At 40.6% G+C, this 20,753-nt stretch overlaps 1 protein-coding gene across 2 annotated transcripts; it reads right to left on the bottom strand.

Moving 5' to 3' along the window:
* Positions 1-1,638: 1,638 nt before the first annotated feature.
* On the bottom strand, positions 1,639-14,165 carry SLC66A3 (solute carrier family 66 member 3). Of its 2 annotated transcripts, none has more exons than XM_064508459.1 (7): positions 13,719-14,165; positions 11,043-11,125; positions 10,447-10,482; positions 9,806-9,863; positions 8,430-8,550; positions 5,440-5,481; positions 1,639-3,464 (listed from the first exon to the last, which is right to left on the bottom strand). In XM_064508459.1, exons 1-7 carry the CDS (start codon positions 14,130-14,132, stop codon positions 3,376-3,378), a joined length of 843 nt encoding a protein of 280 aa, XP_064364529.1. In that variant the 5' UTR covers positions 14,133-14,165; the 3' UTR covers positions 1,639-3,375. The 2 variants fall into 2 exon arrangements, with proteins under 2 accessions (XP_064364529.1, XP_025952981.1); XM_026097196.2 differs by having other exon boundaries at positions 10,447-10,516; positions 13,719-13,995.
* Between the last annotated feature and the right edge of the window lie 6,588 nt (positions 14,166-20,753).

Below are 20,753 nucleotides of genomic sequence, written 5' to 3' on the forward strand. Positions count from 1 at the left end.
AAGCCAGCAGAAGAGGCTCAGGGATCAGGTAGGGATGGGGAGCTCTGCATGGTTGGAGCAATAAAATCTTTGGATTAGTGTAAGGAAAAGTAACACATCTGGCTATGCCTCTAAGGAGTCTGGGAATCAGTGCAAAATGCTAAGCATATGGAGGCCTGTAGGTCAGGTATGGGAGATGCCTATGTTAGTGCTGGTTCTTGCATTTGTGTATGATTTTCCTGTTCATTGAGAGCGGTTCAGAAAGAGACTCTTCAGAAAACTAAGCCACACATCCCCTACTCTCTATATTCTCATTTTAAAAATGGCAATCTGGTATGCCTAGAATCATGTCTTAGTCTTTTTTTTTTTTTTTTTTTTTTTGAAGGAATAGTAAATCTGATGAAAATTTATTTTTTTCATAGTATTCAGCGGAGCTTTATGGCTAAATGCAGATTATTGCTTACTAAATGTCATAATTTATCATATTCATAATTGGTTTTGGGATTATACTGAAATTTCAATGGACTGTACTAGAACTCAAATCTTGTATTTTCACACAAAGAAAACTCATACTTTATGAAAACCCCAGTAGGGCCCACTCCGAGTTCAGGTCAGGAAACACTATTTCATCCTATGAGCATGCTGTGAACCGCTGCAATTAAACAACGGACATGTAGTTCAGCCCTTCTACAAGATATAGGAATGGAGATGTGTTACTTCAGACTTTGTAGATAAAAGTTGCTTATTGGCTTACAAACACTGAAACAAATCCAAGATGCTTTCTCTGCATGTCTTTGGTCAGTTGGTGCATTATGCAGCAAACAACTTGGTTGTGTCCTCTGTGATAGTGTTCAATGACAAGTTTAACAGGATTTTCTCTCCCCATCTATCTTGTCTAAAGCTGTTATCTTTAATCCAGCTACTGAGAAGATTATGGCCTACATATTTGAAAACCACAGCGTCCACACTTTATGAGGCTTGTGCAGGACTTGACCATATTTCTGCCTTACAAAAGTGAAATAAATTATTCTCTGGAAAAACAACTGCACATAAACTTAACTACTGCTACCTTCTGATTTGTTTTCCTGAAGCTTGAGAGAGAACTGATGGTCCTGTTTTCCAAATCCACAAACTTACTTTAATCTTGTGAATTATCCAGCTCTGTTTCTTTTCCTCAGTCTCTTTTTTCCACAGGTTTTTAAGCTGATTTATTCTAAATATGTTAAGTAACCTGTAAAGGACTTTTAAAAATGGATTTTCAGTATTTTCTGATGAAGAAAAACCCAACTTGAAGTGCTGATCTTCAAACCGAGAATGATGGAATGTCTTGATTTTGCTGCACCATCACTCAGGAGTATGAAAGACATCCATAACAGACAGGGTTTTGACTTTAAACAAATGTTTCTCTAGCATGATGATCTCTATCAAGAAGAAGCTTTAATTCAAAGAAAAATATGGATGAGAAGTAAGTGCTTTTTTTTTCCTTTAAGATATGTTGGAGCTCTTTAGCATTGTAGAGGTTAATATATGACATGATGCTTCAAATATTAAGATTAAAGCTGCCCATTAATGTCCTGTAATGAATATGCAGTTTTCTCTCCATATATGGGAATAAGAAAAAAAAAATGGAATGAAAATTCACTGTAAGAATGACATTGATCGATCATTAAGAATATCCTTTATTAATATGACCTGAAAAATATATCACATGCCACCAAAGTATTTAAACCACATACATAAGATATTCAGTTATACACAGTTATAACAACATCAGTAACAGAATGTTTACAAATAGTTTCTCAACCAACACAGACACTTCTGAACGTTTATACATTTCACTGGAGCACTGGAAAAACAAATCCCCATCTTTTAACTTGCTCTGCATGATTTCAGATACATGGAATCACATATCCACAGACACCCCTTCCCACCACTCCAAAATCAAGGTTTGCAAGGCAGCTATGTTTTCTGATACTGAAGGTCTCTGTCTGACTGCATGACTAGACTTATGTCCCAGGGAGTGTGCCCTGGCAGAAAGGTCTGCTTTTGCAGATCCCACTGTTCCACAAGTGTCCAATGATTTATGACATGTTAGAAAGAAAACCTGCCTCAAATGCAATCAATAGAGTCTTCCCATGCTTTTCAAGGGTGCCAGGATCAAGGGTGCCTTCATTTCAACATGCCATATCAACAATAATACTAGAAAAACTATTTTGAAAAGGCATATTTTCTCCATTTGGAGAATGTAGTGATGAGAAATGAGGGCAAGCCCTATGACTACCACCTATAACTACCGGTTGGAAATGTATTACTTCCAAAAGCAAAATCCCCCTTTAATAGTTACTAAAGAATATCCTTTCCCTTTTTTAAATATACCTAGTGCAAACTGATTAGAATGTCCTCAGCAAAAATCAGGTGCAGTCTTTGCATTCCTCAGCACAGAAAGCCTAAAAACTAACAAAGCACAGAATAATGTCATCAAAAAAAACATTTGAGATAAGTTTGCTTTGGTGCCTCAAACTGCACGTTACCGGGTCACTGTCAGGACGAACTACATTTGGAAACTCTGGGCATCAGTTCAGGAACTTCTGCTTGAACGCAATTTCTAACTCTACTAGTCTCATCCATTTCTATACATTCTAGTCTCTGCTATTCCCAAGACAGTATGTTTGAGAGTTCAAGTATGAGAGTTCAAGTTGCAGTGTTGAAAAAGAGGAAGTCATATTTGAGTTTTGGCTTTTATCCTAATAAAAACTGGACTTATTGAAAAAAAGTGACTGTGGGTATCCTGTATCAGCTGTATAAATTATAGTATTTAAGTGTCGCGTGTAAGTGCTGCAATCCCAACTGGATCTGTGACTTAATAAAACACATTTAGAACCTTATTCTGAATTGAGCCTTGATTCAGATTTTCTTTATCCTAAAATACTGATAGTTAATGTCTAATTAATGAGTTGCTTGCAAGAAAAAGACAAACATCTACTGTTATTTTTGAAACTTATAGCAGATGCAGAAAGATGAGTTAATATGTTGGTGCAAAATTGCTCGTGTATAATTGAAGAAAACTGCCTATGTGTAAGCAGAAAGTACTGAAGTGGTATGAAAATATATAAAAATCTAAATACAAAATACTTTCTTCATTTAGTAAAAAATCCCAGAGAAAATGTGATATCAGTGAAACTTGTCTTAAATGACCAATAAAAAAATGCTGCTTAAATGAAGTATCTTATTAGAATTATTTCTAACAGAAAATAAGCATGACTGTACGAAGTATGTTTAGGGAAAAATACTAGACAAGCTCAAGAGAGCGAGCTTCCTCAAACCCTGTTTTGTTGTTTAAGCTTAATTGTTCCAGTTTTTCTAATGGTAACTATGTTGTGTGCTGATGGGTGTCTTCTAATCAGTCTTTTTAGTTTTCCTGTAATGCAGGATTGTGCCTGTGACCCAGATATTGAGAATGAGCATGATTATGAAACGGATGAGAACTAAAAGGGAAAAAAAAACACCTTGTAAGCATAAATACAAAAAACCCCCCCAGACTGCTGTCATTTTCAGACGATAAATTGTTTTGTAAACTTTTGCCAGTGTACAAATTGGCTGGTTCCCATTCCACAACTCACTGCAACTAACTGATTTAAATTACTATGTTCAGGAACCCAGAAGTTCTCAGAGTAAATTCAGTGTGCACATTTTGCTTAAGAAGAGAGAAACAGTGGAGAAGTACATAGCAGAAAAGAGCATTTAGCATTTCCTGGGTGACAGCTGAAAATAATACACCACAGTATCTTTAATTCTTTTGGTACAAAACCTGCAGAGTAGCACAAGTTTGAGGAGTGTCATTTAAATTTATATTTACACCCAACACGAAACTCAGAGTTGCAACTCACATCCTTTATACTTGCATGTGTTATTCATAATAGAAGGATTAGTCTATAATACCATCTGTTAAGCTCTGACTTCAGGAAATATTTTATACTGTCAGATTTTAATGAGAGAAAATCTGACAACTCTGTAAAAAGTACTGTTTGCTCACTATCGTGATTAACTTTCAGAATTTTTTAAAACCAAAATAAGCACAGTATCTCTACCTGTGAGACTGCAATTTGTAGTATAAATATATCTAATATCCATTTGGCAAATGGAGCATTCACAGAAATGTACACAGAACTTCCTTTCAGAAGTGATCTTTGACAGTTTTAGCAACCAAGATGAGTATGATAAAAGTGTTAAGTTTTAGAAGTTGACTAGAATCATTTTCCTCTAATGCTGCTGTATCAGTGTTTGCTACCATCTCTTTCATGTTTCAAAGTATACTGTGCTATAATATTTTACTTTCAAGGGTTTCAGGTTCCCTGGCACTTTTAGACAGCATTTTCTCCCTTCTTATCAGCACAAGCATGCAGCTGTGTGTGAACTGGACTCAGTAACTGACCTGGATTAAATTTCTGTGTATGCTTTGCCATTTTTTTGGTGTTCCAGTTAACTGAATACAAGCTCGTATCCTGGTGAGAGAAAGCAGCAAGCATGGGAACGGAAATGAGCAATTGAAAAAGGGACTTCCTTTTCCAGTGAAAGAACCATCTTAAATGCTTGTAAAACTAGAGCCTTTTTGTGCTGCAGAGGACTGCTTTAAAAAAAATCATTCAAATGATACTTCTGCTGAAATATCAGTCTTGAACTAGAACAAAAATCCACCAGATAAGTACAATGTGATTTTGTTACTGTCCTTACATCCACTAAATCATGATTTTGAACCATATATTGAAAAATCTGCTGCACTCCTTACCTCCATCAGTTTTGTCAGGATCACTCTTTTTCATAGGATGGTAAGAAGCTGTTAAATAGCTTTGCTTTGTAATGAAATTGTCTGCTAATTATATGTTTTAAGTCAGTTTTGAGTGAGTTTTCTACTAGCCTGCTCTATCACTTTCACCCCACTATAAACTTATTTCTAAATGCCCTACCTAAAACTATTTATACTAGCTGACTTTTAAACAGTTTTATAGAAGATTTTTTTAATGTACAAACCCTAGATTGAAGAAAGGAACCACTTATTATTGGAAAAGCTACTACTCACTTATTATAGATGTATTAAGATTATTGTATTTTAATTTACTAAATGGATTTATTAGTGTATTGAAATATAAGAAAAATTAACACTTTATTCTGGTATTTTCCTAATTCAGTAAATCTTGTAGTGCTTTCTCCTTTTTAAAAGAAATTATGGCTTCTGAACCACTGTATCAACATATGACAAGCTTAAGCAGATTTTCTTCTTTTGTCCTCCTCAGGTGTCTTACTCATTTGTACTCCTGTGCTACTTTTTTTAGCAGTAACCTCTTCCCTCGCTGTATTAAATCTTGTTTCATAATTTGTTCTTCTGAGAACAGAAACTGCTTTATAAAACAGTTACTACCTTGGCAGCTGTTATCTTAGAAAGACACTTCATACTTTACTCACCTATAAGATCATTCGTAGTCATTAAAGTTGTAATTATTCTTGCTGTAAATTGAAGGAATTGTGATTAGTGGACTAGATATGACATGTTTATGTTTTAAGAAAATGATGAAGTATCTATTTTGCAATGTAGGATAATCTTGCATGAAAATATACCTTATATAAACATACCTATTTTTAGTATGTCAGCTCTTCAGTATTCTAGCCTGAGTCCAAGCTCTCAAACCTGAGTGACACTGTATTAAGGGTATTTTTTTAATTAACAAAAGAATCACTGATATAGTTAGAATTTATATTTTTATATATATATATATATATATATATATATATATATATATTTCAATGGGTAGGATGTGGTGAGTGTTTACTGCTCTTTCTGTTCAGTCCCTCCTTCAGTAGTTGATACTAGGCTACAGGCGCAATCAAGTTGCCGTGACTTAGCATCGTCAATTGTAAATGTTCACATGCATGCTGTTGCGCTTCTCCAAATATGAGGAAATCAGCTTCCCTACACACAACAAATGATATCTAAATGTTATGTTTTCATATTTCTGGCAGACTAAAATCATTTACAAAGATTATTACTATTGTTCAGCTGACATAGCACAACTTCTAATTATTGACTTAAAAACATTTGTTTCTCAGAGGAATCGATCCAACAGCAATACACTTTATTTGAGAATGTTTTAAACAAGTATTGTAAACACAAGGGCACTTCTGCTGAAGAGCTGTAGAAGCGTTCATGCTGACCACCAGGTAATTAACCAAACACATACACGAACTGCACAAACTACTGCTCTCAATACATTCTTAAATTCACCCTGTTGAGCAAAGTATTTACACACACAGTCATAAAGTTAAAGGTATTTAACGTTAGGCATGTATTTGTTAGCAGATGCTTTTCAGAATCAGCAATGTCTGTCTACATAACTAAAAAAATTAGTACCTTTTCATGCTGGATCATTGATAATTTTATTCAATCATAGAATGTTGAGATCTTTTCTTCATAAAGGCACTCTCAATTTTTTCATCTTGATTGGACAACATGCAATAATGGTCAAAGGAACCTAAGTCAAATATTGAGCTGATGGCAAAGGTAAAACTTGATTTCAAGAGACTAGGCAGTGTCTTAGGCTCACAGAACCACAGAACAGTTGAGGTTGGAAGCAACCTCTTGAGATCAGCTCGTCCAACCCCCTGTTCAAGCAGGGTTGGCTACAACAGGTTGCCCAGGACTGTTTGCCATCAGGTTTTGAATATCCAAGGATGGAGACTCCACAGCCTCTCTGGGCAGCCTGTTCCAGTGCTCAGTCACCCTCATGGTGAAGAATTGTTGTCTTATGTTCAGATGGAATTTCCTGTATTTCAATTTGTGTCCGTTGCCTCCTATCCTGTTACTGGGCACCACTGAGAAGAGTCTGGCTCCATCTTCTTTACTCCCTCCTATCAGGTATTTATACACATTGATAAGATCCCCCCTGAGCCTTGTTTACTTCAGGCTGAACAACCCCAGCTCTCTCAGCCTCTCCTCGTATGACAGATGCTTCAGTTCCTTCATCATCTTCGTGGCTCTTTGTTGGACTTGCTCCAGTACGTCCATGTCTTCCTTGTACTAGGGAGCCCAGCACTGGACATAGCACTCCACCAGGGCTGAGTAAAGGGGAAGGATCACCTCCCTCAACCTGCTGGCAATGCTCTGCCTAATGCAGCCTGGGACACCATTGGTCATCTTTGCCACAAAGGCATATTGCTGGCTCAACTTGGTGTCCACCAGAGCCGCCAGGTCTTCTGCACAATACTGCTTTCCAGCAGGTCAGCCCTCAAGCTGCACTGGGGCATGGGGTTATTTCTCCCCAGGTGGAAGACTCAGCACTGCCCTTTATTGAACTTCATGAGGTTCCTCTCTGCCCATTCCTCCAGCCTGTTGAGGGCCCTCTGAATGGCAGCACAGCAGTCTGGTGTATCAGCCACTCCTCCCAGTTTTGTATCATCTGCAAACTTGCTGAGGGTGCATTTGGTTCCATCATCCAGGTCATTAATAAACTTATTAAACAATATTGGACCTGGTATTGACCCCAGGGAACACCACTAGTGACTGGCCTCCAGCTGGACTTTGTGCCACTGATCACAACCCTTTGGGCCTGGCAGTTCAGCCAGTTTTCAATCTACCTCACAGTCCACTTATCTAGCCTGTAGTTCATCAGCTTGTCTATGAGGATGTTATGGGAGGGACAGTGTCGAGAACCTTACTAATATCAAGATAACATCCACTGCTCTCCCCTCATCCACCAAGCCAGTCTTCTCATCATAGAAGGCTATCAGGTCGGTTAAGCACAATTTCCCTTTCGCAAATGCATGCTGACTACTCCTGATCGCCTTCCTGTCCTTCACTTTTCTAGAAATAGTATCCAGGGTTATTTATTCCACCACCTTCCCAGGGATTGAGGCGAAGCTGTCCAGCCTATGGTTCCTTGGATCATCCTTATTGCCGTTCTTGAAGACAGAAGTGACATTTGCTCTCTTCCAATCCTTGGGAATCTCTCCGGATCACCAAGACCTTTCAAAGATGATGGAGAGTGGCCTTTCAATGACAGTAGCCAGCTCCCTCAGCACTCACGGGTGAATCCTGTGAACCCATGGACTTGTGTATGCCCAGTTTGCTTAAGTGTTCGCTAACCTGATCTTCCACCATGGAGGTAAGTCTTCATTGCTCCAGGCTTCCCCTCGGGTCTTAGGGGCTTGAGATTCCCAAGGGCTGGTCTTATCAGCAAAGGCTGAGGAGAAGGCATTGAGTACCTCTGCCTTTTGTGTGTCCTTTGTCACTGAGGCCACTGCCCTGTTTAGCAGTGGGCTCAGTAGTCTGTATGGAAAACTACATTAGGCACGATTTTTATCTATGGTTTAGTAAAGACCTACTGACACAGGCATTTGGAGCAGAAATGGTTTTATAAAATGAAAACTCAGTGCTTTGCACCAAGTTGCCCATAGCTTACTTGCACAGGTATATGCAGACATGCTCCAGGTCAAGGCGCTCACTTGTCCAGAATCTTTTGTCTGCCAGAGACACCGCAGCTGAGCAAGCTTACTTGCTGCACTGATTAACGTGCACAAATTCTGCAAAGCATATAAAAAGAGAGAAAGAACCTCTGTTTCCACCATTTTATTATCTGAGTGTTCAGCTCATTGTTAATTGTTAGGATGCACTTTACTAAAAATTAGGAATAGCTTTTTCATTTAAAATAGAAAAAACACTTTTTCAATTTTTTGTAACCCAAGCATTACAGCTCCCTATTAAGGAACTGTGAGGCAAAAAATTAAAGTTGCCAGAAACCAGTGACTGAGTTCTGAGGTACTGCTCAGAAAGAAGTTCAAAGAGCAAACAACTGGCAAAGACTTGATAGAAGCAACTACAATAAGAGGTGCAAAGTAATAATTCCCCCCAACCTACTACATAAAACTGTTTACAGAAGTTAGCTGAAATGAGACTGATCTAGTCTAAACAGAAAGGTTGATTCATACCATCTGTTACCATTCTGTCTGGCAAACAAAACAATAAAAGAATGAGAAAATTGACAAGAATGTGTGTAAAATGAGTCCAATTAGTGGGGAAAAAATGAAGGGAAAAGAACTATTCAACCTGTCATCCTTTTAAGGGAGATTTTGCAAAGGCAGTGGGTAGAGAACGGAGAGGATGTCCTCATGGGACTTTGTACCATGCCTGGATTTCCCCTACAAGTAAGGATCAGTATTAAGCTTAGAAGCTTTTATTCCCATTTGTATAATCTTTTTCAGTAGAAACTCCAATTCATCTCAATTAACTTTCTCTCTTCTCATAAAAAGGGCAAAGACTATCTTTAATACTACATAGGACATTATCAGATGATATTTTTCTTACAAAATTCTATGACTAAAGGGAAAAAAGATCTTGTGAAATATTTAATGCTCTCCATTTCAAATACTTTGACTGATGCTCTCTTCTTTTCCTCTCATGTTAAAGATTTATTAATGGGGACTATGGAATTAGGCCTAAAAAGACTAGTATCTCCTTTTTCATTATCTTAAACCACTGCTAGTTTTAACACTATACAGTGACAAGGTCATGCCAGCAATTTTAACACTCTCAACTTGCTACAGTTAACATAATTATACCTCAGAACATGCAGGTTTTTTTGCAGAGTCTGTGTTGCAAGTGTTATGTTTTCAAGCTTCACACAGAAGTGAGAGAAATAGCTGTATTTGAAAACTAGTTGGCTGTTCTGAAAGCTAACCTAAATGATGAATTCTTTCAAGGACAAATATAAGAAAGAATGATATCAGAAAGAATGATTTCATACATGGACATAATTTCGAGTAGTCAAGTAACACTTACCATGGCCAGGTCTAATATCCACTTCTGCAGTGTCAGCATGTACCACCCCCCCACAAATCTTAAGTAATGTTAAGTTTCACAGCACTGAAAATTGTAGGGTACTCAAGCTCTCAAAACTGGCTGGGAAATTAGTTTTTTCTAACATCTGGAAATAATCTTATTGAAACTTTAGACACAGACCATACAATCTGGATAAAACAAATTAAGCACTGGGTGAAATAGTAAATGCTCCTATTCTTCACACTGTCTTTGGTTGAACGGCATGTTGAGTTTCTCGAGAACTGCTCCAAAGCATAAGGCCTGAGATTTAAGCCCAAATTCTATTGTTTTAAAAAACAGCTACTCTGTTCATCATAGCAAGTATAAACTGCATGGGTAGGAGTCAAAGTAAGATGCTTCATCATTTCCAAGCTGCATTTCTAGCAAGGATGTAAATTAAGAGTTGGTCTTACTCCTCATCTGTTGTTGGTCTCCCAGAACATAGTTAGATACTATGATAAAAGGAATCAGCATGTGAATACGGCAGTAAGGAATGGCTGAATATAATTTGCAATGGCACTACAAAACAAATAATGACATAGCTATGCAAAGAACTACCAAAAAAGCTACATAAACAGATATTGCCAGATCTGAAAGGATACATGACTGCGTAGAGCAAAGCTTGTTTCGTGTTTCCACTGAAATGCAGAATAAACAAAAAGAGAATGACATCTGAAATAAATAAAAGATTGCTTGTTACAGAAGGGAGATAAAGGGCCCAAATAGAATTCCAGACCGAAGGAAGTAACTCCACTGAGCACCATGCCTACGGCAGCTGGTTTCTTACAGGTTTGTCTCTCAAATTTGACTGATGTCCAATACACTGCAAGCACCAAAATGAGGCTTTTCCCAGTTTGGAGCATTTATAAGGTTTCTCTCCCACTTGGACTCACTGGATAAAGAATTCATGGATAAAGAAGGAGCTTATACTGAAGCCCCACTGCAGGCGGTGGTGGTGGTGGGGAATTAATTAGATCTTTCTCCTCTACCTGACCATCTATTTTCACGAAACATACAGGAGGAATTCAATTATATTTGAGATGTTCATTTTCCCTTCACCCACCCCAAGCCCAAGTAGAACTGGTCAGTGGATTCACATTACTATAGTGGAGTACTGTGTACACACGTACATCCTTGGACTGTTGAATGAGCCCTGGCTTACAATTATTACTGGCTTAAACTGGCTTAAAAATATTACCTTGTGCAATGATGATAGGATATTCCAGGTAAGTCTGCAGAGGGTAACCATAATAAATCTGGTACTTCAGAAACACAAGGAAGCTGAACAGAAACACACAAAACAGTGTCACTGCACAAAGGGACAGGACAGCTCCTTGAAAACTTCCTTTTCTCCTTTTAAAATAGCTTTTGGTTGTGCCAAAAGGCTTCAGGCAGGTACAGGTCCTGCTGTCAAACTGATCAAACAAATATGAATACAAAGTGCTAGCCCTGATGATTCAGGGGCATTCAGTCTATTTCTGTTGCTCTCAATTTGAATAAAATGCTGAGAGCTGCCCACATTTCTCATGAAGATCTTTGTGGCAGAGTCTTAAAGGCATCATTTTATCAATTACAACTGACAAGAAAGAAATAAAGGCTTCCAGATCTAGGAGTTATCTTCTCTTCGCAATCTTCTTTGGTACCTCTGGAATAGCTCTGATTTCTCTGGTTATGTATGCAATTCTGTCTATAAATTAAACAAGTTTTTACAGGAGTAGAAAACATCCTCTAAGCCACCCAGAATACACTGCTATAACATTGCCCAATGTAGCTATACCAAACTGACTGTGTGTTTAACTGTACCAAAGAATGGCAATTCTTCTTTTTTTCTGCTATAGTAACATTCAAAAGGTATCAAACTTTTATCACATTTTCTTTACCTGTCTGAGCCTAAACTTTCATACAAGTCCATGGAAACAGACAGAAATTCCCAAGCTGCAGAGTTTGCACAGAAAACAAAAAGGACTCATAGCACATAGCTCTAGGTGTGGAAGAACTGCTCATTTCCCCTGTAGAAGGATGGCATAAGGAATTGCCTGCCTTGTGGGAAATTGGCTTTGAAAGTATTCAGAAATTAAAGATCTTAATTCTCTCTAGAACTTCCTAGAAATCTTATTTCTTGCAGCAGGGTCAAATTACACTCCTTGCCATCAGCACCACTCCTCTGTGTCACTTGTCCATCAGGTTGCTGAATTCTCACAGCAGAACCGTTCTAATTTGTACCATTAGATCAAAAAATCCCTGCAGCTGGACCCAATGTATCTTTAATCTACAGTCACATCTTTAAAGTTTGCAGGAGAAATAGTCCCACTAAATAGAAATAAGAGTCCCAGTAAATGTCTCAAAAAAGCCTCTTTGAAACTCTGTCAAAACAGTTTCGTCTCAAACACAGAGCAGGTGCAGAACCTACAATGCTGTGGTTATCAGCAGATGGTGAGGCAGTATTTATGGCTTCTCCATGCTCGTCTGAAGCACTCATAAAGCCTTTTTCATACACACCAACACACATGAATAATTTTAAAATGCTACTGCTGCTTTTTGTCTGGTACTGCAGGGTCAGTCATCCCCTTTGTCAAAATTCTCTGCTTTAGCCCGAATTCAGTTCACTTAGGCATATTAAGTGTAGGGAGTAAATAACAGTAATAAGCAGCAGCATTTACTCTTAATGGTAAAGGATTCAATGCTGTAAAGAAATATATGCATGCATGTATGTGAACAGTTACCACAGGAAATCAATAGGGATTCTGTGCAATTATGTACAGACAGGTAAGACTGGACTGTTAAGTACCTAAGGCTCTGCAGTCTCAGGCAACAATTGTGGCCCCTAACAAAAAAAAAAGGAATGGACCCATTCAGAAAGAACAGGCCATTTTTGTAAGGTGATTTTTCTGAACAAAAAAAGTCCATTTTTAGATTGGTTCAGAGAACTGATAATTATCCAGTTGGATCATCCAGCAACCTGCATGATTTGGTTCAGCAAACACAATGCTTTTCAAGGTGTTTTTCCTCCTGTGCTCCTATTTGCATGTACACCCACATAGCTCAGTTTCTCAGCTTATTTCCCATTCCACGCAATCCTACCTAAGCAAGATTTAGTAACTCTAGCCAATGTAAGATTATTACAGTTTGACTGAAAAATCTTGTGAGATTGTGAGATCTTGTGAGAATTACAGTTTGCAGTTTTCTTACAGAATGACTAAATTTTACTCATCAGGGTGAGAGAAGCCTGTCTAACTGGTTCAATCACCTGCACAACGTGGCACAGATCATTTAATCACCTAAGCATATGGCTTAAATCCAACAGTAGGTGTTCTCTCTAGCTACATGGGTGACACGGATTGGCATCCAGCAAGTTTAAAAAGTAGTTTTGCCTTAACTGACAGTGCAGACCTGCTTTAAAATGAGAAGTTTCTGCTCCAAAGATTTGATATGCCCAATAAAGAGACGATGCAGCACCTGCACATGACAGGAGTACAAAGTGGTCAGCCAGCTCAGAAGAGGGTGACAGCAGTGCAAGCACGTGGTTACACGGATTAATCATGAGTTACAAAAAGGAGCAGTTCAAAAATCTCACAGAACAAGGACTGCTCAACTGGGGACTGCCTACCCCTCTACACAGCCGCTCCAGTGAGCACACGTTTTTATGGGTGACCACAGGTAGGAAGGGACTGGAGCAGAGAGCTCCACCAAACGCTGAGGGGAGCCGCGCTGAGGGGACGCTGCGCCCCCCGCGGCCACACCCCAACGGCTGCTCCCGCCACTCGCCCCGTGCTGCGTGCGCGGCTACGCCGGGCGCCCGCAGCGGAGGGGAAGGCGGCGCGGTGGCTGCTGTGTGCTCCGCTCTGCTCCCCCCGCCCCTCGGCCGCTGCCTTACCCGATCAGCTCCAGCACGAGGCTGCCCACGCTGACGCCTCGCGCCGACCTGGCCGCCAGCACCGCCGCCAGCTGCGGCAGCTTGATCACGGCGCACACCGCCCAGGTGCTCCAGTTGGCCAGGTCCAGCAGCACCGGCGCCATGGTGCTGCGCTGCGCTGCGCGACCGCGGCCAGCCCGGAATGGGGAACCCGCGGCGTGGCGGGACCGCGCCCCGGCGCGGGGAGGGGCGAGGAGCCGGCGCCGCGCAGCGCGGCCTGGCCCGGCGCGGCCCTGCTGGCCCGGAGGGCGCCGTGGTGGAGCGGCCCGGGCGCCTGCGGCCTGGGCGGGGGAGGCCGGGCGGCGCTCGCGGCCCTCCGCGCTCCTGGGCGCCGGCGCAGGCCTTTCCCGCCGCCGCTGCCGGCCTTGCCTCCATGGCTGCCTCCGTCCGCCGTGCAGGGAGCGCCGGCCACACGGAAGTGTGTGTGTGTGTGTGTGAGCGTGAGAGAGAGAGAAAGGTGGCGAGGTTTCTTCCCTGCATCTGCCGGGTTGTCTCGCTCTGTGCAGCCGGCTGTGGCCTACCCAGAGCTCTCCTGATGGGAGAAAACTTCAGGGTCAGGGACGGGCAACGCTAGACTTAAAAACTGAGGGCTTTGGCCCCGAAATTGCCCTTCTTCGTTATCTTATAAAAACAGGAATTGTCAGATGCTGTGTTAGTGTAAAGGATTAGCCACAGGTTGTGTTCACCTTGGCATAGTGTAGGTAAACTCCGGATCTGTATGCACAGGGACGATTTTGGTTTTGCACCCTAAAGCGAAGCTTGCAGTGCTTCAGCCCCAGTGGTTTTTATTCACACTGTCTGAATCACTGCCGTGTTAATGCCTTTGGAGGGAAGACATAGTTTTGACAGTGTCACTTTTTGTTGCGTAGAAAGAAAGTTCAAAAAAATTAAAAGTTCCTGAACAGTGTACTTGTCAGATTATCAGAGATGGAGCAACTTCCCGGGAACATACACCTACCCACCATACCCAGTTATATACAAAAATAGTAAAACTCAGTTTTTAAAGCTTTTGTACTTATCAACTTGTCAGAACTAAGTAAGAGATTCTCAAGGGAATATGCATTTGTACTGATCACACCAATACAGAATCTTGGCTCTTTCATGCCCCTGCATATTGCATACTCGAGGTGTTAAATCCACTTCATTAATTCAGATTTTTACCTAGAGCATATTTCTTTGACGTTAGGGTTTATTTGCAGGCATAAAATTGCTTCTTAATTCATTCTTACAAGAAGTATGTTTATATTTGACTAATAGTAATTCTTATCCAATATAATTTCATCTGTTTTGCTTCTGTCGCAAGTTAGTTTGAGTTCTTTTCATAATATATTTGGACAAACTGGTTTATTGTATTCACTCCAGTTACCCTTAGTGATATTTTAAAACAACAACATCACTAATGCTTAATTTTAAATCATGTTGCCCTCTGTGTAATTCAGTCATGAGAGAAGAAGCTGGTACCTAGTAGTACATAAAATCACAAAACTCTGTCTGGAAAATATGAAAAAATACATAATTCTAATTTTAAAAGTGTAAATCTGTTAATATAATTAAACTATATTAAGCTTCTCAAAAACAACTCTAAAAGAAGAAAACTTGAACTTACTTCAAAATAGTAACTGTTTCAGGATTTTCTTGATGAACTGAGTTCTCAGACTTGCAGGAGTATTATGTACTTGAAAAACAGTTGAATAATCCATCACACAAGATGAAGTTATCATTTAAAATCAGGCCTGTGGTATAGAGGTGTTTGGCATTTCAGGTAATCTGAGAATGTTAGAGAAATAGCAAAGGTAGAGCTGGTATTACCTGTATTACTATGTGGATGCAGATCAAACAAAATGCTCTAAAAATGTCAATAATAGGCACTGTCTTGTAGCCAGCTTTGAAATGACTGAGAATCTGCATTGAACTAAAGCTATTACACACCTCCATGAGCTTATTTTTATTCAGCTATTTTTATATTAAAAATCATGACATGAAATATTTGCCTTTAATCATCAGGGGGGCTTTTAAAAAATATATCCTGCTTTGCATTGCAAGCAATCAGTTAAGCAAAGTGATTTACTGTCCTTTGTATGTAATGATAACGGTCTATGTCTGCTTACTGGTCACTTTTATTTAAAGAGCAGCTTAGGAAAAGAACAGACATCACAGTGCTGGACAGCCCTGTTTGAGGATATAAAATTAAAAAATAATATATGAGAAGTGTTTTGGTTTATGCCTGTTACTCAGAAATTCTTGCTATTCTGTTTAGATTATTTAGTTTTATATCAAATTTCAGACTCTTTTTACATTGAAGCAAAATGCTTCCCCTTTAAATTACAGTTTGGTGAACAAATTCATTACATTCTTCTAATCTTCAGTGCAGATTGCCTGTTCTGTAGCAGATGGGCAGTGGTTTAACACTGCTGCACTTTAAATAGGAATGCAAATGTTGATTCCTATTAAAAAAAAAAAGAAAAAGAAAATAAGCTTTCTACAATAACTAACAAAAAAAAGCCAAAACAACATTTTTTCCAGTAATGATGTTGGTTTATCGTAGCTGAGCTTTTAAGCAAATAATGCCATGAATTTTGCATTTTTTCCAAGGAATGCAAGGAGTGCTCACTTGTTGGTTGTTTCCCCACCCTACTATGCTGACAGGGAACAGTTCCTTCTTAAAATAATCTGTGCTTTAGGCTCTGGGTTAAAATAAAGGAGGTTCCATAACTGGGAAAACTGGAGGTGGAAACGACCTCCAAGAGAAGTGGAGGAAGACCAGGAGTCGGGGGAATTGGTCAGGCGACATCAAGGTGCAGGAGGCTTGCCCAGTTGCCCTGAGAAGGTGGTGTGGCTCTGTGAAGACACAATATGGGAAACAGGAGGAATTAGAAGTCTGTGCAGAGTTGCAGAGCTGTGACCTCATTGGGATAACAGAGGCATGGTGGGATAGCTCACATGATGAGTGCTGTGATAGAAGGATACAAGCTGTTCGGGAGAAACAGGCAGGGAAAACGAGAAGTTGTTTTCTATGCAAACGAGTGTCTTATTTGCACAGAGCTTTGTCCTGCTTTGGAGTGAATGACAAGCCAGTTGAGATCTGATGGGCTGGGATCAGTGGGGAGACCAGCAAGGGGGGAATTGTGGCGGGCATCTGCTGCAAATTGCCCGATCACGAAGAGGAAGCAGATGAAGCCTTTAAACAACTGGAAGAAACCTAACATTGTAGTCCCAAGCTCTCTTAGGGACTCAAAACCACTCTGACATCTGGAAGGGTAGGCTGGTGGGCTAAAAGCAATCTAGGAAATTTCTGCAGTGCATCAAGAGCACGTTTTTGACCCAGGTGCTGGATTTGCTACTCAGAAATGAGGAATGAGTTGGCAGTGTGGAGATCAAGGGCAAACAGCCTTGGTACAAGTGACTCCAAGACTGTGGAGATCCTGAGGGAAGTGAAGAAGGCAAATAGCAGAATAAAGATCCTGGACTTCAGGAGGACAGAGTTTGGCTTGTTTAGGAAACTCCTAGGCAAAGTCCCATGGGAAATTGTGGTGGAGGGCGGAGGAAGCCAGGAGAGTGGACTGATATTCAAAGATGACGTGTTCAGAGCACAAGAACAGTCCTTCCAGTGAGCTGGAAATTGCGGAGGCATGGCAGAGGACCAGCTTGGCTGAATGGGGAACACCTGCCTGGACTCTAACGCAAGAAAGGAGGGTTTGGAAAGTGGAAGCAGGGATGAGCTACCCAGGAAGTATACAAAAGCATTGCCCAGGCATTCAGGGATGGAGTTAGGAAAGCCAAAGCTCAGCTGGAGTTGAAACTGGCAAAGGATGTGAAGGGCAGCAAGAAGACCTTCTTTAAGTACTTTGGCAAGAAAAGGAAGATGATGGAAGATGTGGGCACACTGCTCAACAGGTAGAGGACCTAGTTTTGAAGGACATGGAAAAAGCCAAGGTAATGCCTTTTTTGTCTCAGTCTTTAGTAGCAAGGTCTGCTCACAGGCCTCTTGGGTCCTAGTGGCAGAATCTGAGAGAGTGAAATGTTACCAACAATAGAGGAAGACAAAGTTAGGGAATGTGGAAGCAAACTGGACATACACTGGTCCATGAGACCAGATGGGAAGCATCTGAGGGTGCTAAAGGAGCTGGTTGACATCATTGCAGGGTCACTCACTATCACCTTTGGAAGGCTGCAATAATCAGAGATTTTCTGATGGTTGGAAAAAGGCAAATATCATGCCTGTTGACAAGAAGGAGGATCCAGAGAGCTACAGGCTGGTCAGCCCAGCCTTAGTTCCCAGGAAAATTATGGAACAAGAAGGTGATTGGGAACAGCCAGCTTGGATTTAACAAGGGCAAATTGTGCCTGATCAACCTGATTGCCATCTGTGATGAGGTGACTGACCTGATGGATGAGGAGAGAGCAGTGGATGCCATTTATCTTGACTTTATTTAGCAAAGGCTTTGACATGCCCTCACGTAGCATCCCTGCAGTGGAACTGGGGAGATATGGGCAGGATGGGAGAGCTGCAAGTATTGTTGGTAGACAGCTGAACGGCCAGGGTCAGAGAATAGTGGTTAGCAGGCCGACATCCAATGGGTGGCCAAGTGGTGAGTGGTGTTTCTCAGGGGCTGCTACAGGAGTCAGTGCTGTTTCATGTTTTTCATTAACAAGCTGGCCAATGGGGTACAGTGCACTCTCTGCAAATTTGCAGACAATACCAAGTTGCAGGTAGCTGTCAACACACTGGACAGTAGCACTGTCGCTCAGAGGGATCTTGGCAAGCTGGAAAAATAGGCTGATGGAAACCTCATGAAGTTTAATAGAAGTAAGTGAAAGCATTGTAGTCTTCTGGCAAAGAAGGACAACTACATCCTGGGCAGTATTAGCAAGTCGTATGAAAGTCATCCTTCCATTCTTTTTGACACATTGGCAACATGTCTGGAGGACTGGAACTGTGGCCCACAGAAGTTGTGGAATCTCCATTTTTGGAGAGTTTCAGAACTGAGCAGGATGAGGCCCTGAGCAATCTGATCTAACGTCAGCATTGGCCTTGTTTTGAGTGGTGGTGGGGACTAGAGGCATTCAGAGGTCTCTTCTGGCTGCTGCTGCTCTATGATTCCTGTTTGTGTTATGCATTTGAGGTTATGTTGTGCAAATGTGTGTGATGGGAATGTAACAGAAACATTGGAGGCTGGATATAGATACTGGTTTTGTGTGCAAAATGTTATATGTATTTGTGGCAAACTGAGAACTTGGCTGTTTATATAAGGCTTACTGGATATTAGGCTGAACAGAAGTATCTCAAATTGAATGAAAGTACTGTTAGCAGAAATACAAATTGTTGACTCAGTACTCACTCTGTGAAATAGCTTATTCAGTTTCAGAAGAGGAATTTAACTGAGACCATTCTGGGTATTGGCATGTTATCTAAAATAATATGGTTAGCTAAAAAGTAGCGTTGAAAGAAGAAGTTCTCCTATGGGAACTGATAGAGTGTGTCAGGGAGCACCAAGGGCCGCCACTTGCTAAAAGACAGGGAGCCAGGAGCTGAGCATGATAACACAGCCAGCAGGGCAGGGGCCTCGCTGGACAGGGCCTTGTCCCACAGTACCCGAGCAAAGTGAACAGGACAGACCAGGGATCGTGGCCAAGTTCAACAGTCAGGATCACCAGCAAATTCGGCCCTGGGCTGAGCTGAAATGGGGCTCTGGGCCCTGGACAGGGACAATGAGGCTTATTAGATCCCTGGCAGAGCTAGCAACGTATCAGCATGCTGTTGAGTTTTGCTGTGTGAGAGTTTATATAAACATTTTCTGTATTCTCAGTGCATTTGGCTTTTAAAAGAGATAATCATAACTATTAATAAACATGGTGATAGTTGCAGATGGTTATGCAATATATTGTGAGTTTAGTTTGTTTCTCATTTGCAGCAATATCTGTAATCAAAATAAATTATTGTGTGTATGCATTAGTTATGTCATGGATTTTTAAAAGTAAATGCAATGAGGATAATTGGGCATTAGTAAATAGGGAAAACAGAAACAAGAGTTTGAAGTGGTCAGGCCAAAGTCATGGAGTAAACCCAGGTCTCCTCACTTTGTTCTTTACTGCTGAGCAGAGCAGTCTTTTATAGCAGTTGTGCCTATATATTTGCACATTGCTTTTTAATGCAATATATCAATCAGTTTATGCCAACTGAGAGTTTCCTCTTGGCTTTGCCTTGGAAGCCAGGGGAAGAGACATTCCTAGAAGAGACATTTGCAGCAGTTCTGCTCCGTCAAGTTGGCATAGAGGTGTTGTACTGAGGTGAAGCTTTAACCCCAGATACCTGGAAATCCCATTTTTAAGTACAAGTGGTTTTGTGGATACATATAACTTCTGTGAGAGGCTTTGAGAAGGTTACAAGATGAAGTCAGTCTATGGCATCTGCGGGCTGCAATTTACAGAACTATGCAAGCGGCCCTTCAGCATTTGGCACAGCCTCTGAGTTTCTTAGAGAAGCATCTGGGTTTCAAGGAATTCATCCAGCCAGACATGAAGGATTCTGAAGAGGGAGAAGCATAGCTGACATGGATTCAGAACAGCAAGTAGAGTTTTTAAGTAGACATCCTATTTTAGGGAAGTTTTACTCGTTTCTATCTGGGCAGGACTTAGCAGCTTGAGGCCCAGACAAATTGCTGTTGTGTTTTTTTTATTATTATTATTTTTTTAAATCCACAGAACAAAGCCCTCTTTTCTTTTCAACAAGGAAACTAATTGTCTGCTTTAAGCTAAACTTCAATTCAGAGCTTTTTGTTCTACATAGTGTTATTTTTACAGAAAGCAAACGCGTGTGTATAATACATACAAACCTGAAGCCTGGAGCTGGCCTGTATCGTCCATCTAACTTGATACATATCTATCCTCTCCCTTCTCTGTTGCAGCAATCTTACTGTGTACGCAAAAATTTTCAGAGCATGATGAGCCCTTCTCTGCAGAAAAATCCATTCAATTGTTTTGTTTACTGTATCATAA

Source organism: Dromaius novaehollandiae, chromosome 3 (genome assembly GCF_036370855.1).
Source record: "Dromaius novaehollandiae isolate bDroNov1 chromosome 3, bDroNov1.hap1, whole genome shotgun sequence".
In the NCBI taxonomy this organism is placed as follows: Eukaryota; Metazoa; Chordata; class Aves; order Casuariiformes; family Dromaiidae; genus Dromaius; species Dromaius novaehollandiae.

What these genes read in the sequence shown, in the direction of transcription:
- SLC66A3 (XM_064508459.1), bottom strand. Translation starts at nt 14,132, where the DNA reads ATGGAGGCAAGGCCGGCAGCGGCGGCGGGAAAGGCCTGCGCCGGCGCC. An exon ending in TCCTATCATCATTGCACAAG is followed by an intron (nt 10,483 to 11,042) that starts GTAATATTTTTA and finishes TCTGCATTTCAG; the next exon opens with TGGAAACACGAAACAAGCTT. An exon ending in GACTACGAATGATCTTATAG is followed by an intron (nt 3,465 to 5,439) that starts GTGAGTAAAGTA and finishes TTTCCCTTTTAG; the next exon opens with TTCTCATCCGTTTCATAATC.